Consider the following 25,487-nt stretch of genomic DNA (forward strand, 5'->3'; position numbering starts at 1 on the left):
ATGAACATTTTCTGCTTGCCGTTCACTCGGAGCGGAGGCCATGCAGACGCCTCCTTCGCCGGTGGCTATCGTGCAGCGAAAATCCCGGGCTCACGTATAACTAGAAAATGCGCTTTACCCAAGGTAACTACTTTTTTCGAGACCCAATAATTTTGATAATTCGTTTATACCTTCGAAATACGTTTTAAAAAAAAGGCACTGCGTTTAACGTATGTTTAAATATAAAAGCAGTGATTGCAAGTTGGGAACTGTATTCCGCTGCGTTTTGAGAGAGCGAGCGTGTATCTGGTCCGTAGCTTTGGCCTCATTGCCATGAAACGTTCTATCGGAGTACAATGCCCGCCAGCATTGACTATACTTCCTCTCGCCAGCCATTTGCAGTACTGTGGAAGGTAGAGATCTCTTGTCCAAATGGGGCCCAGGAAGGTAACGCAGACTACATCCTATATTTGATCAGTGCTGCGAAAATTTTTTAAACAATTATTAGTGTATTAAAGATGTGTTTTAAATGTAGAGGCACCGTTTCATCTACTGTATAAATTAGAACCAAAAGTCCTCAAGAAAACAGCATTTCAGAGGCCTGCTGCGATGTGGTGTGTCGTGCCGATGCGTGGAAGTGAAGGGTTATTGTTCGATATGTTGTTGAAGCGGTGGTAATTGACGTAAACAGCGAAAAAGCACGTTATCATCAGCCGCCGGCGCTTTCCTCGTAACCAGCTAAGCGGCGCTGCCGTAGACTCTGCAGAAGGCGCAAAGCTGGCATCAATTTACCAAGTCTTTGATAAGAGCTCTGGAATCGAGTCGCATTCGGGCGCGTGAAGGACGCTGTCACGTGGTATCCTTAAAAATTTCGGAGGCGCTCATTCTTTCTGTTTTAAAGGTCTGCGCTAAGGCTACCTTGTGGGGGGCACCTGGATCCGACCATTTTTACGGGACTTGCCAATAATTTTTCATGGCGCCTCACAACTTTAAGGCCATATTTAAGAAGTTAATTGTCATCCTCAAATAATGTACAAAGCACGCAGAGGGGAAAATACTAGCCAGTACTTCCCATACCTTCCAGCAGTATTCACTAGATTTTGTTTCGGAAGAACGCTTTCCTTGTTTTTTTTTTAAATATTCCTCCATTATAGTTGGGAAACTATACATATTATCGCAGTAGGCAGCTATGTTAGGTCCAGATCTCCAGGAGTTTCTGCTGTCCTGTCCCAGCTGGCAACTCCTTGTAAACGAACATGAAGTAGTGTCAGTGCCTCCTGTATTTTTCAGTGCACGGAAATTCGCCCTCAAAGTGGCGTCGCGCCCCCACGCTTTTCCGCTGCAAGGGGGCGCCAGAAAGACAGCTAGAGGCTTTTCGCTCGGGCGTGCTTTTTTTCAAATCGTTTGACCGGTAACTCACAGGCGTTTTTTCCGCGGTGCCTGTGTTTGGCGTGATGATTGCTTGTGCTTGCTGTTAATTATGACTGAAGTGTGCAGAAATGTCGCGTTCTTGCGTTCCTCTCTGCAATTCGAACGGAAAAAAGAAAAACTGGCGGCCTATCTTTTCATGAAGCGCCAGCCGACATTGACTAGCGAGAAAACTGGCTCGCCATGATCCCAAAGAGCGACTGGACATCGAACGATACGTCATGCTACACTAAGGTGTTCTTCCGGCATCTCAAACAAGAAGATCTTATTGAAGGCAAGAGAAGACGGCTGAGAAAAGGTGCTGTACCCTCGGTTTTCAGTTCTACCCCCCCTACATGCAGCCGAAGGTAATACACGAGCGGACAATGGCGAGCGTTAACAAGAGAGCCTGCTATAAAGAGTCGATAGATGTTTCCGCAGCATCCACTTTGAACTTGCCGCCGTCTATGATAGAGACGCAGAGTTGGCTGAACTAGGTGCCCCCACATACATAACGCCAACTTCTCGAAACGAAAAGCGCGACAAAGGCGTGCGGATCGGCACCAAGGTGACATCAAGTTACATCAGTACCGAACGAGCCAAGTGAAAACGAAAAGAAAGAGACCCCAGAAGCGAAATTCGGCGTCTAGAACAGACTGTCGACTGGTAAGAGGAAGAGCCAAAACAGCTTAAAGAGGACACCTTTGCATCCAAACTTTCCTATATACAAAACAAATCAGTAAAAAACCACCCGAGCGCCTTATTTCTGCTCAATCATATCCGAAATTTCAAGATAAAAAGGCCAACGTGGTCTGAAGATACGACTCGCCGCTGCGTTGTTCTGAGACATCTGTCTACTAGAGTTTACGAGCATGTGCGGGGTGAAGCCATTCTGAAGCTACTGAGCAGAAAGACGCTTTCGTTTTACGTCGTCATACAGGACGTGAGAAAAGGATTCACAAACTAGTTGAGGCTGGACTTAAGGCTTGAGCTGAAGTCTTGATTGTGCTTCAATCAAGGGTGTGTTCTCTTATCGTTGATGAGATGCGCATCTAAGAAATGCTGCAGTACCACAAGCTGCAGGACTGCATTGTCGGGCACTCTGAAGATGGCGAAGGTTACGGTAGCAATGATGTTGTTTCAGCCAACTCATTGCTTTCTTTTTTTTGTTATGAATGTGTTGTCCACATCATAAAAAATTCAAGTCAGTTACTACTGATGCGCAACTTCATGGGCTCATACTATTCACCATAAAAAACTAGACACCTGCAGCTTCCGCATCGTGAAATTCGTCTCCGACAACCATAAAGTAAATGTACTACTGGGGGCAAAAGATTCCCGAGACCCGTCCTAAGAAAACTGTTTATTTCAGCTCCACCTGGTACACCAGTCGCCTGATATTGTATGAAGGCATTAAAGGCCTAAATGCTCCTTCCTCTCCTCACAATGTCAGGAGACTGTGTAGTGAGGTAGAGAGGCAATAAACGCTTTTTCCTAAAACTCGCGTCCCGGAAACTTTTGTCCCCACAAATACATGCCATGAAGATACTTGGTAGCGGTACTGTGGCATACAAAACTCTACATCCAAGTGAGAGGCCTGGAAGGCCTCTGTTCCTAAGTTTTGATCCCTGCCATGTGCTCAAAAATGTGCGCTCCTAGCTTCTGGCGCAAGACATTGGGCCAAAAGCAGAAATTTCATCAAGTTACCTCCAGGATGCATATGAATTATAAAAAAAATTGACAGTGAAACCGGTGCCTTATCTGAGTCAAAAGCATGTGTACCCGAACAACCCCCAAAAAATGATTGTGAGAAGAGCCATACAGGTAATGTGCCCAGCAGTAACAGCTGCGTTACAAGGATTAAAATAACAAGCTGGTCGCACATGCAGTATATCTATTGCAACGGCCGTGCCAACCAACATATTTATTAGGAACCTTTATCGCTGGCTCGGCCTTCTTGATACAAGCAACACAACGCAGCACATACGCCAGAAGTTCCAAGGTGCTTGTCGTTATGACGACGCCACTGATAATCGGCTGGATGCTCCAGGTGATAGTGCGAATGCAAAGGTAAAAGAAGGTGTGTGCTTCCATCCACGTGAATTTTTAACAAATGAGAACTATGAGGCGTTTTTTATCTGCAGGTTGTTGCAAATGGGTTGCAAGCCCCAAGGGTAGCGTTGGCCTGGCGGCCTGGGGCAAAGCTGGAAACATCCGAAGGTCCCGGCAAAGGATGAGTCGACTGGGAACAGAACAACTTGTTTATTCTGGCATCGCAAAAGAGCAGCCGGTCAGGGCGACCACGTTACTCGAAGGAAGAAATCGAAGTCTCCACTTGGCGTCCGGCGCAGCTGTCTTTTTATACCCTCGGAGTCGAGGGCAAGAAGGAACGGCTTGGGATGAGTCGCACAAGACGGCGACGCACGGACATGTACAGACGTGACGGGCGCGTCCGCCGGGCCGGCGCCGGTCAGACCTCGTCGCCTCCCAGTTGGGGAGCTCCTCTCCCCGGCTGCCGCGCTTTGACAAGCGTGGGCACCAACATGCACACACACACACACGCACACACGACGACACGTGGCATTGAAACCTGCCTGGACGTGTTTGGCGGGAGGCGTTGCGGCAGCGATGAACGGGCCCAAAATGACCGCCACTTTGAACGAAGCCCCGGCGTCCGTTGCATCCGCGCCGGCTATACTGCGCGTCGTAGCCGAAACGTAACAGACCGCCCCGCCGGGAGAAGGAGATCCCGATGGTCAGGGGACTGCATCCGCTGTCCGGAGGGATGTCGCTCGATGATGCTCGTAATCGAAACCGGTCGTCCCTCGACGTTGCTTGAGCGCAGCGCACAGAGAAGGCCTCGTTCTCAAGTTCAGGATCACACAGGACACTGCAAAGTGACTTCGGGAGAGTTGCCATTTTTGTGCTCGTTCCCAGCAAGCGTTAGAACTACGCCGAAACGCAACCGCTCAGTCAGCAAGCACGAGACAACCCTCACTAAGCTCTGCCAGGCTCTTTCCCCTTTTATACTACCGCCTAGTTCCTTACAGTAGTCAAGCAGCACTCAGAACGCGTCCACAAATTGGAAAATTGCACTAGAAAGCACATAATCACTTTGAAACACTAAACAAAAGCAATATGTTAAAAATCCTGCCTCAGGAAGAAAACATCAGTAACAAACAACTTTGAGGCGGATTCCTACGTTAGGGGCCTCGACTTAAGCCATCGGCGTTGCCGTTGAGACTCCCCTTTTTGTAACGCACCTCAAAGGAATATTGTTGCAAAGCGAGGCTCCAGCGCAGGAGGCGGCCATTTTTGGGAGAGATGGTCTGCAGCCATTGGAGAGTGCAGTGATCCGTCTCAATGATAAACCTCGAGCCGGCTAGGTAGCATGACAATTTCTGAACGGCCCACACGAGACACGCACACTCTTTCTCGGTGGCGCTGTACGCCTGCTCACGACAGGTCAGCTTACGACTAGCATACAGGACGGGGTGTTCCCTTTCTCCATTTTCCCGTTGGCACAGTACAACGCCCATGCCTCGCTCACTAGCATCGCACTGAACAACGAACCCTTTCGTGTAGTCTGGCGATCGTAGCACAGGCTGGCTTGTTAGGGCGCTCTTTATTGCGCTGAAAGCTCTTTCCTTTGTCTCGCCCCAGACGACTGTTTGGGGCTCTGTTTTTCTTAGAGCATCCGTCAGGGGAGCCGCGATATCGGAGTACCTGGGGATGTACCTCTGATAGTAGCCGGCGACACCTAAGAACGACCGAATATCGGTCTTCGTGCGCGGTTGCGGGAAGTCTCGCACAGCGGCCACCTTTATTTCAGAGGGGCGGCGACGACCCTGTCCAATCACGTGACCGAGGTAGACAACCTCGGCCTGTGCTAATTGGCACTTGGGAGCCTTGACTGTCAAGCCCGCTTCGCGCAGGCGGGTTAGCACTGCCCGCAAGTGTGCCATATGCTCAGACCAGGATGCGGAGAATATCGCTACGTCGTCTAAATACGGTAAAGCGAATTCTTCCTGTCCTCGCAACACTTTGTCCATGAGGCTTGAAAAGCAGTATGGCGCGTTCTTCAAACCAAAACTCAAAACTTTAGGACGGAATGTTCCCATTGGTGAAATGAACGCCGCATACCTACTAGCCTCTTCTGTAAGTGGAACCTGCCAATAACCCCTGACAAGATCTAGGGTGGAAATAAACTGAGCGCTACTAACTTTCTCAAGGCGCTCCTCGATGTTAGGGATCGGATAAATTTGATCCTTAGTGATGGAATTAAGCCTGCGGTAGTCGACGCAAGGACGACGTTTCTTGCCCGGTACCTCAACTAAAATCAAAGGGGAGGTATAATCACTCTCACCCGCCTCAATAACACCGAGCTGTAGCATTTTCTTTACCTCAGCCTCCATAATATCGCGCTGGCGGGGTGACACCCGGTACGCCTTGGATCGTACTGGCTCTGGGGAGGTAAGTTCTATATCATGAGTAAGGACAGAAGTCCTACCAGGCCTCTTAGAGAACTGACCTTGAAACTCTTGTAAGAGTTGGTGTAGTTCGGTTTTCTGCTCAGGCGACAGCGGTGCTTAATGATTAAGTCACTAATGACCTGATCAGTGTCTTCCCTGTTCGTCACTGAGCTTAGTCCCGGAAGCTCGACCGGAAGCTCTTCTAACTTTCCCGTGTCGGGCATTTCCTCTCCAGTACCTGGTGCCTTCAACGCTACAGGCTCAATTTTATTCAGTTCGGACGTGCTCTGAATATCAGCTTGCTGCGCCTCCGACCCTTTCTCATTGTTCGACAACGTCGGCCCCGCAACCACCGCCTTTGCAGCGAGCTCCCGAACTCTCGATCTGGTTAAGGCCTGAACGCTAGCCTCACCAAACAAAAGCCCCTTCTCGCGCAGGAGGTGATCGGACCTGTTCGAAAATAGGTACGGGTACTGGGGGGGCAGCCTAGATGACACTACGGCCTCCGTCTCAAGTGCTCCGAAAGGTCCTTCAATAAGCACTTTTGCTACGGGCAGACACACGCTATGAGCTTCCACGGCTTGCTTGATCCATGCGCACTCGCCCGTGAACATATCGGGTTCTACGTAAGAGGGGTGAACTACATCCATTGTAGCTGCGGAATCACGAAGCACTCGGCACTCTTTCCCGTTCACGAGGAAGTCTCGCATGTAAGGCTCGAGAAGCTTCATGTTCTCGTCAGTGCTACATAATGACAAACACACGACTTCTCTTTTTGTTTCTGGACACTGCGCCGAAAAGTGACCCGGCTTCTGGCACGTATAACACACGCGCGCTTGCCTCCTCTCGAACCGCTTTCTGCGTTCGGCTTCGGCTGCCGCCGTCTCCTTACGTTCGGTCGGACTGCTTTCACTCGCATCCGCACTACGTGTGTCCCCCCTTGCTCTCATGGGTGTGAACTTCGGCCTCTCAGACTTGGAGCCAAATTCACCCTTTTGACGGTCCTTAGCTCCGCGAGCCCGACGCGTCACAAACTCCTCGGCTAGCTCGGCGGCTTTAGCCACTGTACTAACGTCTGGCCTATCCAAGACCCAGTACCGCACGTTCTCAGGTAACCGACTATAAAACTGTTCCAGCCCGAAACACTGCAGAATTTTCTCGTGGTCACCAAACGCTTTCTCTTCTTTGAGCCACTCCTGCATGTTTGACATAAGCCTGTAGGCAAACTCTGTATATGACTCGCTTCTGCCTTTTTCATTTTCCCAAAACTTCCGACGGAACGCCTCCGCTGACAGCCTGTACTTTTTTAGCAGACTCGATTTCACTTGGTCGAAATCCTCTGCCTCCTCTCTCTTCAAGCGAGCGACTACGTCGGCCGCCTCGCCGGGTAACAAAGTGAGCAAGCGCTGTGGCCACGTTTCCCGAGAGAACCCCTGCTTCTCGCACGTTCGCTCAAAGTTAACCAGGAACAAACCAATGTCCTCTCCAAGCTTAAACGGCCGCATCAGGTCAGTCATTTTGAACGATACCCCTTCTCCTGCACCGTGTGCCTGACTTCCATTACGAGCGCGTTCCATCTCTACCTCGAGACGCTTCATTTCCAAAGCGTGTTGACGGTCGCGCTCTTCTTTCTCTTTTTGCTCTTTACGTTCGCGCTCCTCTTTTTCTTTTTGTTCTTTACGTTCGCGCTCGTCTTTCTCATTTTCTTTTTGTTCTTTACGCTCGCGCTCGTCTTTCTCTTTTTGTTCTTTACGTTCGCGCTCCTCTTTTTGCTCCCTCTCCTCAATTGTCTCAAGGCATTCCGACAGCTCGTCATCCTCAGCCTCCAACTCAAGAATAGCCCTTAGCAGTTCTGGTTTTCTGAGTTTGTCTGAGACATCCAGACCCAACTCTCTTGCAAGCTCCAGCAATTTCGGTTTGCGCAACGACTTCAAATCCATGGCTGCTCCGAATGCTGCTTTCTCTACTGCCTACTATTGTCTTGCCGCAAACTAACCCGGCAGCAACGACAACACAATTACCAGCTCTGTTTCTGACACTAACAAAAGCCTGGCAAAACTCAGAAGAAGAAAGTCCCGCACTCACCAAACCTCGCAGCCAAGAATTCAGCGCAGTCGTTCCGCTGCAGGCAACCACTCATTACACAGGGCTCGTTGCACTGCTCCCGGATGGTCGTTGTGCTGCTCAGCATACAGTTGACCGCATATCTTCGCTGCTGGCCTCCGTTGTCGGGATCTCACCGCTGGCAACCAGTTGTTGCAAATGGGTTGCAAGCCCCAAGGGTAGCGTTGGCCTGGCGGCCTGGGGCAAAGCTGGAAACATCCGAAGGTCCCGGCAAAGGATGAGTCGACTGGCAACAGAACAACTTGTTTATTCTGGCATCGCAAAAGAGCAGCCGGTCAGGGCGACCACGTTACTCGAAGGAAGAAATCGAAGTCTCCACTTGGCGTCCGGCGCAGCTGTCTTTTTATACCCTCGGAGTCGAGGGCAAGAAGGAACGGCTTGGGATGAGTCGCACAAGACGGCGACGCACGGACATGTACAGACGTGACGGGCGCGTCCGCCGGGCCGGCGCCGGTCAGACCTCCTCGCCTCCCAGTTGGGGAGCTCCTCTCCCCGGCTGCCGCGCTTTGACAAGCGTGGGCACCAACATGCACACACACACACACACACGCACACACGACGACACGTGGCATTGAAACCTGCCTGGACGCGTTTGGCGGGAGGCGTTGCGGCAGCGATGAACGGGCCCAAAATGACCGCCACTTTGAACGAAGCCCCGGCGTCCGTTGCATCCGCGCCGGCTATACCGCGCGTCGTAGCCGAAACGTAACAACGTACTCTAGTGTTGCCTGTGTGAGATATCTCTTGAGAGTTGAGAACTTCTCATTCGTACTTACTCGCAAGTTAAACAGTGATCCAATAGAATCACTGTTCGAAACGCTGCGGATGTGCTCGTGATGCAATGACACCTTGTAGGTTCGTGCTGCCCTTTCGGTGCTTAAAAAGTGCCGAAGACAGCCTTCAACATGCCGTCAAACGTCGCTCATACTAAATGAGCTAGAATGTCTCCCGTACAGCCTTCTGAGGCATTTCCTGCGCAGGCCAACCTAGATGTACATCTCTCAAAAGCTGCACATGTGGTTAAAAGGCTGAATACAACAGCCCTGCCCTTATTCATGCCTTCACTGCAGATCTCAGCAACTGTGTATGGGGGTGGGGGTTACATAGGCAGTCATCAGTGAGGATATGAACTGTGGCGACTGCGTAGGTATGTCCTTGAGGGCAGCAACAAGCCAACTGCTCTTGACATTCACACGTAGTCAGGACTGAGGTCGGCTCCTTTTCCCTCACAGCAGTGGCTGTTTGTTCTGGACATCCTCAGAGAATTTGCTGGTGAAATCCCGAAAACGAATCCAAATCTCCCTAAACCATTAGCAACGTCGGTGCGTCATGCTGCTCCAGCACTCAGTACCTCAAAACTCGAAGTGCCAAGACGAAGACAAAACGCACCATCCAAAAGCGATGGAACTTATAGCTGTGTGGTTCTTGAGACCTTTCCTGACAAACAATGCATTCGGCATCACCGGCAGGCAAGATGAATTGCGGTATTTCTCAAACAAGCCACTCTCGAGGAAGCACCTGAGGCTATGAAGGTAAACGATCTTCTGCATTTTCTTGTTACTATCCCAATTAAAACCTCATAAAGATGCTGTAAGCCCATTCTGTACACGAGTTATCTGAGCAGCAGCAGCGTCTCTGGATATTTTTTTTCTGGGGCGCACCGCATGCTTGCAACGCTGACGTTCTCGAGACAAATATGTGCGCGCGTAGGTTAATTCCGCCCAATTACGGGCGCTGAGCGAGCAGGAAACCAAATATTAGATCCGGCAAACCCTTTTCGAATGTTCTGGCATCATTTCTGCCTCATCGTTGCATTGGAAATACCGAAAAAGCTCGGCATCGCAAGTGAATACAAGACCGACTACACAAGCACAGGATAGGGACCAGCGCGCAACGAGCGATGTAGAAACCCATTTGGGTGGCTCTCGCATTGGCGGAATCTTGTACTATAGCGCCGACGGTGGCGCTCCGAGCATACTTTTTTTTCTTTTTCCAGGCACTCAAAGAACACAGGAAGTACTGGTAGTGTGGGCAGGTTAAACTGAAATAAAAATAATGGTGCCCAGCCCGCCCCGGTTGTAAAGGAACAGGGCGAAAAAGCGAGATACAAACGTTCGGTCGGCTGCATTCACACCTCCCCCTTACAGGATTCCAGCCTGGCGATAAATCGTGGTGCCATTTAAGGTGTGCCTCCTTCCTTGAATAAAATTCAGTTGATAGTCAGCGCTTGTGTCTTTTTCTTTCGCCTGCCGTTCCATGCTTAGGCGCTGCTACTGTCTTAAGTTCGAAATGCACCAACTAGCCCAAAACAAAGTTTTACTGACATTCAGAAATGGCTTCGAACGCCAACACTGTTTCCATACATAGAGGGAACAAAGCGGAGCTGGCGCGTAAACACCACGCGGCCGAACATGGTACCTCAAGATGGCTCCGGCGCTGGACAACCTGAGCGGAGGAGGCCGGCACGGACTGGGAGGGGAAAAGGAGGACGGCAGCTGCAAGCGTGGACACGGGGAGTAGAGAATTACTGACCGTCCTGTATGGGCCTGCCATGTACTCAGTTTTGCAACTGAGTTCTCTTTTTGTTTTTTCTTAAAAAATGTCTCTGCACTGTTTAAGAACCAATTAATAGATAAGATATCTGACATTCCTCTTGAAACCCTCTCCCACCTGTTTCTTCCTTCCCCTTCCTCTCCTCTACAATCATCGCGCTTTTACGGTGACAACATCGCCATCAACGCCGCGCAAACCAGGGGCAACGCATTAAGAGCTACTCTGTAAACAATAACAGCACCAGCGGCACAAGGAACGCGGGAATTTAACCCTCCACTGGATTAGAATATGCGCACCTCTTTGATGTGGTGTATTTGTGCATGAATCGGAGCTTTCAGGGCACGCACATTCAACGCTACGAAGAGCCCCTGTCATCGCAGGAACTGCTTCGCGTGGCTTAGAGCTTGAGCGAACAGATTGGTTGCGTCCAGTGAGCACAGCTGAGTGCTGTCATAGCGTGGTGAGCCGTGAGCGTTGTAGGCGCTGGCCAAAGGAAAAAGAGGAAACATGAATTGAGAAGGCCAAAAACAGCAGGGGCGGTGGCCACAGGCGGTGCGCCCTGATTTGCTGTGGCTGGGGAGTGCGCCGTGGCGGTATTCTGTCTACAGTGAAATAGCTGTGTGCTGGTGCCATACCCTCGCGTACGGCGAGCGCGACTCAAGGAGCATTCATCCATTTTTTCCGTACGACTGCTTACAGTGTCTTGCCATTGCCGCTTGCAGGGAACAGCTGGGGCGGAAATGACTCAAAGCCTGTTCCACGCCCACCCTTTTCACCGTGAAGGCCAGGAGACCGTCGGTGATTACCGGCTCGCCAGAGAGTTTGGCTCACTGGATGTTCTGCAGCCCACCATCCTCCCAGAAGCCCATTCGCCGCCCACGCCTATCCTTGTTCGCAGCCCACCTTTCGAGGTGTTGAGCAAGGTAGCTTCACAGGTGTCGTGCTAGTTATATAATATGCTCTCCAATCACTCTCCGTGATTGTTTAAGGCTGCAAGAGCTTCGGCCGCGGCCACTTGAGATTAAGTTTTACAGAGCTATGAAAACGTTTCCCTCTTTATGCGCTAGAACCAATCAATGCAGAATTATTTCAGCAGTTCTACTGCTTGGGAAACTGCTCATTATTCAGTTCCGTCCGCTCAGAGAAAGAGAGCTGCCCTCAGCTAACTCGGGAGGTCGTGCGTTAGCTCGGCGTTTCAACCATCGAACTTAAAATATCGCCTTAGGTGCAGTTTGTTGGAACCGTGAGGGAAAAGTAGTAAGCCACATGAACCTCAACATGAGTCTCATGAAAGAAATATCGTTACAAATGACGTAAATTCTGCTCTCGAGAAAGTAAGTAAAGAGCCTGTAAAGAGCGATAAAGCCCACACATCTACACTCTTCTTCACGTGATCGAGACGAGCGAATGCTCCTGTTTCAGCGTAAAATAAAGTTACTTTAAAGGGCAACTCCGGGCAGTTTTCGACCGTTCTGAGTTGATGATCCCAATGCATTTCTTACAGTACCCTCGCTGCATGAAAAAAAAAACCGTTCTGCAAGATATCAAGTACAGCCTTACTGACCTTTAATAATATAGCGCGAGCGTCCACCAAACTGTTGGTCAGCGCCTTATAACGGCGATAAGTGTGCAACACGGTGAGATTTCGCGCACGTGCAGAAAGGGAGAGAGAGAGTCGTCTGCTACGCTGTTGCGATGACGAGGACACAGGCCCTACCACAATGTGTTCCCAAAAAAATTGATGGGCCGTAGAGCACAAGTGCATGACTAAATTCTGGCACTGAGATGTGTTTTCCCTCTTTATTTATTTATTTATTTATTTATTTATTTATTTATTTATTTATTTATTTATTTATTTATTTATTTATTTATTTAACAATACTATCAACCCTCGTGCGAGGGTCCTCACAGAGAGGGTATTAAAACTTCATAGAAAAACAGCATTATTCACAAGCACTGAATACAGATCAGCATAAAACGGTACATTCAGTCAAGCATCATATGGGACTTTCATGCAGATGGTTATCCAGATATCGTTCGAATTCATGCAGATCACTCTGTTGCAGAACACTCATTGGCCAGTCATTCCACATTTCAATTACATGGGGGAAGAAGGAATATCTCAAAAATTCACTATGGGCGAAGTACGGCTGATTTATCCGACTGTGGTCCTAGAACTCCGTTAGCCTGGTTCTTGTATGCGTTTCCTTGTGAATATTTATCTGTCCTTGGAGCATCTGGAATAATATCTTCAGTCGATTTTTTCGTCTACGTGTTTCTAATAAATTCAGGTTACAGGAAGAGAGCTATCTGCAACTGAGTCTGTCTTTCGACATCGGCAGAAATAAAGCATGCCGCGTAACTCTGAACTCTTACTAATTGTTTCTTTCAATAATTCTGATTAGGATTTCATACTACTGACGCATACTCAAGGAGTGGCCTCACAGAAGCTTTATATGCAATTAGTCTTAACATCCCGTGTAGCATGCTCCATTTTTTTTCTCAAGAAACATATCATCTGGTATGCTTAATTAAGAACATACCTTTTCTATATGTGTGCCCCAATGTAAATTTTTGTGTTATTGTCATTCCTATATACTTAAACTGAGTTAGGGTTAGCCTACACTTGTCACCAATGAAATATGGGAACGAAATGGAATATAAAATTTTCCATTTGGGAATCACATGCCAATATGGGATTATATAGGAAATATGGGAATCACATGCCATCGATTGGAACAACGCCTCAGTCATCGCGACGGAGAAGTATTCAACATCCTGCTTAATTCTAGAATCACTTCACATCCAAACGACACAACATGTTTTGAACCGAACGCGGGGCAATCCTGGTTGTCTCCCAGCATATCAGATGCGGATATTTTTCTGCCTGGCTTTACCGTGATGCGTAAGGACCGAGGTACACGTGGCGGTGGAGTGGCAATCTTGATGAAAGATAGCATACACGCAGTGACCATGCCAGCTATCGATGACGTTGAAGCGCTTTGGTGCAAAATCATCATGGGTCAATGCTTGCTTCACTTAGGCACGATGTACCGGCCACCTGACGATACCGACGAAACGTTGTGTCTGATGGCAGATTACATGGAATATCACTTAAGCGAGCCAAAAAAAGTTGTTCTTACAGGCAATTTTAACCTCCTTTGCATCAGTTGGGATACCCTTCACCATGGTAACAGACATACTTTGCCCAAAGCACTGATGATATCTCTTTTAACTCCGGTCTCATTCAAGTAATCCGCGACCCAACGCGCGTTACGAAAACAAGCATTAGTACTCTTGATCTTACGTTTATTAGTGACATAGTTCAGTTTACAAATTATTCATGTGAGGCAGTAGATGGTTTTGAGATCATAAGGCTACATTATGTGTCCTCCCTTAAGAACACCGACTTCTGTTCAAAGACGAAAAGCATGAATTTTTGACTGGTCCAAAGCTGATGATACCAGCATTCTTGACCGTTTGGAACTGTCATACACAAATTTTTTTTCTAGCTCTCAAGTTCCCACAGTGTCTGTCAACCAGTTATGGCTAGCTTTTGTAGCTATGGTGCAAGATTGCTTAACTAAGTATATACCACAGAAATCCAAGTCAGCGCATCGTACAAACCCATGGAAAACAAGAGAGATTATACACCTTAAGCGCAAAACTGCTCGATTAAGAAAGCTGAAACGCAGACTTCACTTGCCAAGTTACGTTGTGAAAATCCGCAGCCATTCACAGGCACTAAACAAGCTGTGAAAGCAGCTAAGCAGGAATATATGAACGTCACATTAACTAATTTTATCAAGACCGCTCTTCACAAATTCTGGCGGTACATGACCTCAAAAACTAGAAAAAGTAAACCCCATCCGAACGGAGAACGAATCACAGCTACTTCCTTCAACAATTGCTTTAAATCTGTGTTTACACTTGATGATGGCATCATCCATGCAATAGAACCCCAGATTAATGGCAAAATCAATACACTCGAGGAAGTAACAATAACTGAAGAAGGAATATTTGCCTTACTTCTCAGTATTGACACGAAGAAATCGACAGGTCCAGACAATATACCGAATGCATTCCTTAAACGTTACGCTGAATGTATTTCGAAATACCTGCTAGTTTTATATAAGAAATCAATAGAAACTGCAGAACTACCAGCAATGTGGAAAACAGCTAAGGTAATCCCGATACATAAGTCAGGAGACCCAGCCAATGTTTCCAACTACCGTCCTATTTCTCTTACATCTAAGGTCTGTAAAATCCTAGAACATTTAATTTTGAAGCATATTACAACGTTTGTTGAAGACCACAAATTAATTATTCCCAATCAACATGGCTTCCGAAAAGGTTTGTCTACGACGACACAATTACTAGAAACGGTCCATGACTTAGCTATGACAATCAATAAAGGGGAGCAAACAGATATGATTTTCTTTGATTTGTCAAAAGCCTTCGACCGGTTATCTCATCCTAAGCTTCACTATAAGCTAGTTCACTTCGTTGGTAATGGTACGGTAACTAATTGGTTAAAAGCCTATTTAAATGGTCGTCACCAGTTAGTCTTCTTTGAAAACAGCGAGTAGGACTTGGCGGAAGTATTCTCTGGCGTGCCACAGGGATCAGTGCTTGCACCACTTCTCTTCCTTCTTTTTATTAATGATTTGAGCAAGAATATCGATGCAACAGTACGCATGTTCGCGGATGACGGCGTCATCTACAAAGAAATCAATAGCCCTGCCGACCAAATCGCCCTAAACAACTCACTGCACTCTGTATCAAAATGGTGTGACAACTGGCAGATGGCCCTCAACCTGGAAAAAACTGTCTGCATGACAGTCACTGGAAAGAAACAGTCATTAAATTAAAATTATGAAATCGAACATAAGACACAAAGGTAGAGCAGTGCAAGTATCTTGGCGTTTTTATTGCCTCGGACCTACGATGGAACGAGCACGTGATACACATTGCCACAAAGGCGCATGCTGCTCTTTACATGATAAGACGTTCCCTTCGACTTGCTTCACCGGCAACAAAACTTTTGGCATACATTTCACTTGTTCGTTCTGTGCTAGAATACAGTATTTTTACTCGGCTGCCCTACACTAAACAATATATTGATAGATTAGAAAGTGTCCACAGAAAATCTGTCCGATTTATTTTCAACAAATACAGTCGCCATGAATCCCCCACACTACTTCTGCAAAAAGCCGGCCTCTCTACAATCCACACACGAGCCAGACTGCTGCGGCTTAAGCTTCTGTTCCTTCTTTTGAATGATCGCACAAAACTTGATCAGACTAGATATCTGTTTGAGCCTAACACACGTGTCACAAGTACAAAACATGAAAAACACCTATCCGAATACAGATGCCGTAGTGATACATTGAAATTTTCATTTTTCCCACATGTGATTCATGAGTGGAATATCTTGCCTCCAGAAATTGTGAACCGGATGTCCCCTGAAGCATTTGTATCGAAGCTAACAAACCATCTTGAAAATTATTAGCAACAGTGGCACCATGTGCGTTTACGTCTGCCTTTGTGTAAAATGAAAAAGTTCCTTCTCTGCTGTTTCTCTTTTTCTTTTTTTTCTTTCGCACTTTTTCATATGTATGTAAACCCGATACTGTTACGGCCTCAAAGTGAGGCCAACAGTATGTACTAAATAAATAAATAAATAAATAAATAAATAAATAAATAAATAAATAAATAAATAAATAAATAAATAAATAAATAAATAAAAATCTTCCTGAGATTTACGCATGCTCGTTACGCCATCTGCACCGTACATAAGTAACTACCTTCGTCCATCAGCTGGCATAGTGAACAAGGGTCCGGGTCCCGAAACGTCAATTGTTTTTCTTTTTTTTTCTTTTATGGCGAGTGCTCCTCTTTTCTGTTATTGTGGGAACAGAACAACAGACTCCTTCGTTGTAATGTGCGTGAATGTTGATTCCGAATAATTTATTTATATGTTCCATTTTTTGCACCATTCGCTTAATGACTGTAGAGAGTTGTTAATTCTAAGCTGGTCGTCCGTGTTTCTAACTGTAGAATAAATTAAACACTCATCTGCGAGCATCCTTAGTGATACATTTGGTTCCATGACACCACAAATATTAATATACACCAAAAATAAAAACGGTCCCAGAACCGAACCCTGCGGAAATCCTGAAAACACTGCTATTGAGCCGGACACATGACCATCTATTTTGACTACCTGGTCACGATTCGTTAAGTACGCTTTCATCCATTTTACAATGCTCATATTAATTTCAGCTCTTTCCAGTTTAAAAACTAATTTATTGTGCGACACTTTATCAAACGCTTTGGCAAAATCTACAGCTTTTGCGTCAATCTGTTGCTTCGCATCAATCGTCATTGCCAAATCATGAATTGTCTCTACGAGTTGTGTAGCGATGGAAAGGCTTGCTCTGAATCCGTGTTGGTGAGGGTAAAGTAAGCAGCTCGTTTCTAGGTGATGAAAGATGTGCTTCGCTTTAATATGTTTCATATTATTCAATAAATCGATGTAAGAAACATTCTGCGGTAGTTATTTAGAAGTGTTTGGTTGGCCCCTTTAAACACTGGAATTGCTAGTGCATTGCGCCAATCTTGTGGTACACAATGAACGTGCAGGAATTTTTGAAAAATTAGTTTAAGGTATTGCAACGCCCACTCAGCATATCGTCGGAGAAACTGGGCTGGAATGTTTTCTAATTCATTAGCCTTTTTAAGCCAAATTGAGGAGCTGCTGAAATACGTCCTCCTGCGAAATTATGACGTGACACATTTGGCTAGGCAACAAGCGTTCTGAACTAAGGTCTACGTCATCTTTGGTTGCAATGAATAAGGACTGCAAAATGTGATCAATATTATCTACTATATGATCCTTTCTTATCAGTACCTTAGTTTCGTGCTTAATCTCCTGTAATCTCTCTTCCTATCACTAAAGTATCGCCAGAACTTTTGCGGAACGCTTGCTTCAGCTTAGCCTGAAGTCGCGAAACTTCAATACGTTTTTTGTTCTTTTTACGCAGCCTTTTATTTTACGTTTCTTATTAATTATGTCCCTGGTGATCCAGGGGCTTCGGTGCATCGAATTTTAACGCGAGTTGGAATATACCTGTAAACGCAGCGTTGTATAATTTTCTTAAATTGCTGCCACAACTTTTATGCGGTTTTGGAATAAGTCAATTTCAAAATCATCTTGGGCGGATTCCAGGAAGTCAAGAATGGAGGTGTCGTCTGCGCGCCCGTAATTCTTAACGCGCATAGGGATATAAGGCCCTGAGCACTCAATGGTTCTAAGTGGTAAGGCAACAACAAACATCTTGTGGTCAGAGACACCGTATTCGACGTTAAAAGTGTGTTCTTCAATATTATTTGACAGGAACACCAAGTCCAACAATGACCGCAAATTGGGCGTTACCTTGTATCCTCTTGCAGAATTTGTTTTAGGTTTACGCAAACAATAGTTTCTCTCCGTTAGGCGAATCAGGACCAACAGAACATATGTTTTGCCAATTTGTGTGTGGTAGGATAAAATCGCCACTCATTATTAGTCTCGTGTTCGTTTTCACATTCTCACATAAAAAATTGGCTGGGGTTTAGCTAAGGTTAAGACTGGATATCTCGGAGCGAAAAGGTTCGGTGATGCTTATGGTTTAGCTTATGGTTATGCTTTATGATTTAGCCTATGATTTCGCTCGGGTGTTTCACTAGCTCGTTTGGCTCTGGGTTTTTCATTGTTCCTTCGCAACTGCTCAGCAATTTCCGAACTTTCACCATCTTGGCTACTCTCAGCTGGCATGGCCGAACGTCGCTGTTCAGCTTCCTTTGCACGCCGTTTAGCGAGACGTGCTTGTCGTAGTTCTGGTGTTTCAGACTCGGCTTTGCTGCGTCGTTTAGCGAGACGTTCTTCTCGTTGTTCAGGTGTCTCGGACGCTCGTTGAGCTTTCAGCCTTTCATTCCTTCGCTCCTTTTCAGCCAACTCCCGTGGTAGCACTTCTGCATTTGTAGTATCACTCTTTTCTCCTTCCATGTCGAATGCGCACTCCTATTCTCTGGCCAGCGGTTATATAGTCGGCCTCCGCGATAAACACGCGCTTGCGGCGAGCTTCAAATGATGACGCATAGCGCGCGGCAGTGGCCACCTGCGCCGCGCATGACATCACGCGCGGCAACGGCGAAAGGTCAGGCGACGGAGTTGGCGGCGGCCACCTGCGTCGTGCGTGGCGTCACTCGTGCTCCAACATACGCCGGCTGGCACGAAGCGCGGTGTTGACTAGCGTAGTGAAGCTTTTCGCTTCAAAAAAGTGTTTAGTTCATCCAGGAACACAGGTGGAGCAGAGGGCGCGCTACACAGCTCCGATGATGTGAGTAACATTATAAAACTTTATCTTGCACCAAACTGTTTCAGGAACATTGCAATCCATCATTACAGCAGATAAATAGTTTTTTACTATGATACAAACGCCCCCACCCCGTGTATTTCTGTTTTTTTTTCATATATTTTATAGTCCGGGGGCACAATGCAGTCAGCAGACATATCGTTATTAAACCAGGGTTCTGTTATTACAACATGCGTACTTTGTGAAAAGAGCAAGAATTCTAATTCTGTTGTCTTATTTACAAGGCTTCGCGCAATTAGACGTAAAAGGCGTAGCTATATCTGCGATGACGTGTTCAAAGTCGCACTCTTTATTGAGGAATCAAGGTCAGCTGGGCTGGCTGGTTCATCTCACTAGTGCTGTCTGGAATTATCAGCCTTATCTCCGTGGTCTGTAGAAAGCAGACAGCGTTCGCTTTGGCTGTGATCCCAAATATAGGTTTCGTTGTTTACGGGAAGTTTATCATGGACAAGAAAGACGTTTGGCTTCTTAGCCCTGTCTGCGGCTGCAAAGTCCCATCGTTTTCGGAGTACATACTTCTACAGTTTCTGTGGCATAGTAAGAGCTAATAGGCCAAAAAGTTCCTTTCAGCTTTGTGCCTTTATTCAGTGGACTCTCCCTCTCTCAGGAATTGTAAAATTTAAAAATAACTGGTCAACATTTCTGTGATTGGGCTTTACCAAGGCGATGAAATAGCTCCACTGTGTCAACCTGCACGCCCATTGTTTTCCGAAATATATTCTCCACAACTAGTTCCTTCAGTTTAGAGTCTGTTTCCGTTTCAGTGTCTGTCTCAGTTTTAGTGACGCCCAACACCAGTAAATTGTTACATTGGCTTCGGTTCTCATAATCGATAAGCTTTGCAGCCTGCCGTTGGACTATTTCTTCTAACTTAATTACAAATCAATTTATCATCGCGTAAAATACACATTAAGAAGGCACTGTAAGCTGACGGTTTTTGCGCTCACTGCAACAATTTCACTTTTGATGTCATCCATCTTCGGGGCGAACGCAGCTTGGCTCTCAAGAATTTCTTCCAACTTTTCAGTTGCTTTTGGCCCGGGATTCTGTACATCACCCGACATAAGCAATCAAAGAATCATTGTCCAGTAGTTGTACAAAAATTGGCAACACTTGCCAGGGCACGGCAAGACTATCAAGAAGCGGCTGTCACTACAATAAACAATCGTATTGCTCGAGGGCTCTTACATCCTCCTTTCCCAGAAGGAAAAGTGGAAAAGATGTAGCGTTTGCTGAGCCGGCGTTCATTATGCGCAGAAATTGTATATGCTGAATGGGGACGAAATTACTTTGTTTCCGCAGCTACAACTGCGCCTAAAAACTGGACATTTAGCGACATCCACGACGGCAGGAGCGTCATCATTTGTAACCGAAACGTTAGCCACGATTGGCGACGCTTGGGAGATGGCCCTGTGTACTACATCATGTTGTGGAAGCATCCATGAGTGGCGGCTCACACACGCTGGCACGAGATCTCATGCAGAGCGATCCTAGTGGCTGCTAATTAGCACCAGGAGTGGACGAAGAGTGCGAATATTGTTGAGGAAGGGGCAGCATGTCACCTGCTATTTAGCAACTAGGTGTGCGCAAAAAAAAAAGCTTCCCCGCAGCCTTAAGCGCCATTCAGGTTTAGAAGCTAAAGCGACGATTCCGAATATCACATTTAAGCCATCGGACGAGGTGCGCGATTCCATCTGGACGCGCACACTCATATCGATCGAGGAAGAGCAAGTATCAACAGGACGGCATTGGTACAATAAAACAATTTTGGACGGCACTGTGGCAGCCTTTAGAGTAAAGTGCGATAGCATTAGATATCCCTCCTGCTTAAGTACTCGTATACATTCACTTAGGCTACGCCTATTATCACACCGAGTGAACGTTGCTTAGTGGTGTAGAGGTAGCGCGCCCTCCTCTAGACTCCATAGATAGCGTTTTGCTTCCCACTCAAGCGACCTTCTTCTTTTCACAACAGTCTTTTTCATTCTTCGGAGGCACTTTGACGCAGTAGTTGGACGACGGTACGACGCTCTTGACCAATGCAAACTGCGATTATGTCAAGACCCTATCGATCAATGGGAATTTCCTGACACGGACGCTGCTGCCGGCTTTTCTCATGAACGGCACCTCTAGTGCTATCGGACCGAAAATGCGGAGCGAATGAACGGCCGAGACCCCGATTGCATTCAACTTCAACATTTATCGCTTTCCCGTTTCACGGCATTCATAAAATCTCTAGAGTGGGTTATGTAAAGTTTCATATTGTTTTCTTATCGTGTGATGCTGAGCCGTTGGGGGCTGCTGCCGGTGACGTGATCCGGAAGGTAATGTCGAGGCATTCGCTTCAAACACAGGCGCTTCACTTGTCAGCATAAACGAGCATCATACTCATGCCGCAGTGGCAGACCGCCTTAGACGCCTTCGAATTACGACACGCGACGATCCATTTGGCACACCTGACGAGCTTTATGGGCACTAATCCGCTATCTGAAAAGAAACTGCGATAAGGAAGTGGGGAGAACTGCCGTAACATCTCCCCAGTCAGTCGGCCGGAAGAGATGCGGCGACATGGCGGCATGACCGGTCGTGCCTATGATTGGTCGTTTGCTTCTCCAGGACGGCTCCCTCTTGTCGAGGTCACTTGAAATGAAAATGATGTCAACCGTTTCAAAAGCCGATTTGTAGTAATCATTTAAATTGCGTTTGCACTGAGCGACGGAGGGTCACTGAAAACTACCACCAAAGCCGCTGCGGTGGCCGAGTGCTTATGGCGCTCGGCTACGGGCCGGAAGACGCGGGTTCGATCCCGGCCGAGGCGGTCGAATTTTGATGGAGGCAAAATTCTAGAGGCCCTTGTACTGTGCGTTGTCAGTGCACGTTAAAAAACCCCAGGTGGTCGAAATTTCCGGAGCCCTTCTCTACGGCGTCCCTCATAGCCTGAGTCGCTTCGGGACGTTAAACCCCCATAAACCAAACCAAACCGAAAACTAGCACCAGGAATCTTGTACAGGCTTTTGAAGCACTACGTGGGCAAGACAGACGCTTCACCTTCCATCTCAAGTACAACATTTTTGGTCATTTCAGTGTGCATAGACACCAGCTGCATAAAATAAAACAATTTTGTTAAGGGAATAGTCGGTGGTATTTGATTTGACCTCTGTGTACGTAAGCAAACGTGGAGTCGTTCTCAAAAAAGAGCAGACCGTTGTAGTAGCCTAATGTGAGAGCTGCTCGTATCTCGCTGCCGAGCTGTAAGCTATACTCCTGCGCTTTGTTATGTCATTGGTGTGGAACGATGAACGTTTAATCTGTCTGAAAATGATTTTACTGATATCCGTGCTTTCCTCCGGCAGTCCCCGCCGTCTCCAAACACTCAAGCAAGGACAAACATCAAGGTAAGATACCGAATATTTCCGGTGTGCGGTGAGCCGCTGTAAACACTTTCTCAGTTAGTGTATCTCTCTTTCAGGGTTGCCCGTATAAAACATTACTAAGGCCACTCGAAAAATTAAACGGGCCTAAAATGCAGAATTTGGGTTGAATAATGCTAATCACTAACTCCCACAGACTGGAGTGAACGATTCCTGTGGTTGCCATTTTAATGCCCAAGCGCTTCCACTCCGCCGAAAACCAGTTGTCTGTCTGTCCGAAGCCTACTTCCAGCACGCGGCCACCTTGGTCTCGTGACGTTTTGACGTCATCACAAGCTGCCTACAGGATTGTGAACAAAATGCGCACCGTGGCAGTTCAATTAATGACTGGTCCCGAGAGACTACTCAGGAACAACATGGGAGTTACAAGCCCTTCCGATGGCAGCACCTGCTATCTCAGGGCGGTGGCGCGTAGCTTAAACACTGCACCTCTGCACCAGAATTTGAATCAGGACTCCCTATTTTTTGTGAACGTAGCGAATGACCAATTCTACCGCAGTACAATTCTAAAATGATCCAATATAACGCAAGCTTACATCGTACGATATATCAGCTAATGTAAGCCAGTTCAGGTAAAAAAAAAGCTTAGAAAGTCAAGATAAACCATGCAAAACCAGGGCTAATAATGCTAGCGCACGATAATTCGTGGTTACCCCAAGCTAAAGAGGCCGTGATTTTTTTGCTTGCACGTCTACGCATTACCCATAAGCTGAGCATCAATTTTCTACAATGTCTGCAAGCAATTTGATTCATAGAAACAGGTGCGCCATTACCTGGTCACATCAGTAATATTCCAAGACATTTTCTTGTTATTTGGAGAGCAGTACATATTTTTTCTTTAGCACATTGTACAGTGCAAGGCGGAGCGAGCGATCATTGAGACCTAGGTGACTAAGCTGCGCCTTTATTTCCATCGTAAGGCTACAGTGGTTGGCGTTGCCCACATCATTGGGGCACCGCTTTCCTATAACGCCATCAGCGAAGATAGAAAATAGAAGATACCACTGTGCTGAGCTACATTGTGAATGAAAAATATTCCACACCTGCGTCGCCAACAGGCCTTGATTTGAGTGTGGAATTTCATTGAAGCATTGTTTTGCGCTGTCGCCAGTTCTTTCAGACACCACTGAGATGAAATCAGACTTCGTTCCGGGAAAGGCCTAGAACTTAAGTATTCAACAGCCTCACTGCGTGTTATTTCTACTTATTTTACTCTACACTCTGATCGTCTGACAGACTCGAGGCTGGTAATGCAAATGTTGAATGGAGTACCACGGTTGCCATTGAACCGGCGACCACCCGCATGGCCCGGCCAGTGCCCGCTTTCTTGTTAGCGCACTATATAGAGTGTTTCACCGAATACTTTGCACAATTTTTAAAATAGTCTTTCTGAGTTAGATAAGCGGTTTTTTTTTGCTAGCATTGTCAGTGGTGTAGTAAATCGCGGCGACGGAGAAGACGTGAGGCTCTCCACCTTTTTTGTTCGAATCATGCACCTCCACACTGCAGAAACTACGTCTTCCCCGCGGAACTTCACCCTAAGAAGTAGCGCTTTAAAACGGGAATTCATAACTGGCTGCACAGACCAAAAACGTTAGCCCAGAGTGCAGTTCGGGCAATAACCGTCGCCTTCGGAGAGTGCATCTTGCCCTCCATCATCCTCGCCTAATCATATCCTCTATCCCTAATCCTCCCTTAATCATGGCTTCCCTCCCTCGCCCTCAGCTCACCATGTCCTTCCTCCCTCACCCTCGTCCTCACGAATTTTTATGCGGCCATCCTCCCTCACTCTCAACCCATCAAGTCAAATCCTATGAGGTGAGGTTGAGGACGCCCTCACGAGGGCTCGCCCTCGTAAGGATGCCCACCTCTGTAACCGTACCTATACTCATCTGCTTCCTCTCTGTGCGTCATCCCGTTGTCCTGCATAACATCGTCTAGAAGTCACCAACCAGCAAGGCCAGCTTGAGATTTTGTGAGAAATACTCTTCGTCTCCCGAGCTGATGAAAAGGAGAGCACCACCAGGGTGACAGTAGCGGTCAGGAATTATTTTAAGGAATATTGTTTTCCTCGCAGCATAGACACGTAGGCAATGTAATTAGCTTCGAAAGATATTTTTCTGCGCGTAACTCACTCTATCATACGGCCTCAGTGGGAGCGCCTACACACTAGACATGTGGTTGTCTGATCTGGCGTCTGAGAACACCCTTCTGGAAGTGGAAGCTTTGCCACGACACAAGTGTTCTCAATGTTCGATGTCTGGAGGAGCCATTCGAGCGCTACTTATGTTATGTCAAGTGACGTGCTTCTATTTGCGCTCTTGGCACTGCGGCCTCACATTGCGGAACAGCCTCTGCACTGCACTGCATTCGCCGTCTTTATCGAGTGTCAAAGTCTTACTCTCTTTTCGTCCTTTCCGGTACTGACACATTGAAGAATATGGAAGAATTAGTAAAGTATCCAATCGGGGAGAAAAACTAAGAGTTTTATAAGAGTGCGGTTGAGTGGCATTGCCACGGCGAGTATATTTGTGCAAGCGAGGCTCTCTAATGCAAGGCAGCAGAGTAAGGCGATGGTTAAGCTCCTATGCTGATAACGCAGGTGCTCAGCCCCGTTCAAAACTTGAACCAGCGCCGTGCGCAGAATGAGCCAATCCTGTCGCCGCCAAGCCACATCAGTCGGTCGCCTGCAGAATCTCCCGAACAGCAGCTGCCGCTGGACCATGTTTCTGGACCAAGCTTCGACAGCGAAGAGGTCAGGTTGGTTTAGCCGATCGAACCAGTACTGCGCGCTTTATATTTCACGCAGTAAACTATTTCATCAGCTTTACTTTTACCTCCTGGGCATGTCACAGCTGATGCTCAGAAAACGAAGACAACATTGCATTTTACTAAAAGAGCAATATTTCATGGATTTCCCTAAAAAATTATGTTTAAAAAACGCCCCACAAAGTATTGAACAAGTTACATCTTTTAAGTCAGTGACACAAGATCACCCCATATGCAAAAAATTATCGAAAAAATGTCGCATTCAAATCAGTCAATGCTACAAAGTATGTTAGGATGTTCGAGGGGCTGATAGGAGAGCTTTTCTCATAATC

At 46.9% G+C, this 25,487-nt stretch overlaps 1 protein-coding gene across 1 annotated transcript in view; it reads left to right on the top strand.

Annotated features, from left to right (window-relative positions):
- The window catches only part of LOC144119390 (putative chitinase 10), a 217,932-nt gene that overhangs the window by 21,201 nt on the left and 171,244 nt on the right, over nucleotides 1-25,487 (top strand). Inside the window, exons 2-4 of the mRNA XM_077652017.1 lie at nucleotides 11,258-11,458; nucleotides 22,309-22,350; nucleotides 24,989-25,141. Of these exons, the coding sequence (XP_077508143.1) occupies nucleotides 11,276-11,458; nucleotides 22,309-22,350; nucleotides 24,989-25,141 (378 nt within the window). The 5' untranslated portion in view covers nucleotides 11,258-11,275. The remainder of the gene's footprint in view (nucleotides 1-11,257; nucleotides 11,459-22,308; nucleotides 22,351-24,988; nucleotides 25,142-25,487) is intronic.

Source organism: Amblyomma americanum, chromosome 2, assembly GCF_052857255.1.
Source record: "Amblyomma americanum isolate KBUSLIRL-KWMA chromosome 2, ASM5285725v1, whole genome shotgun sequence".
In the NCBI taxonomy this organism is placed as follows: domain Eukaryota; kingdom Metazoa; phylum Arthropoda; class Arachnida; order Ixodida; family Ixodidae; genus Amblyomma; species Amblyomma americanum.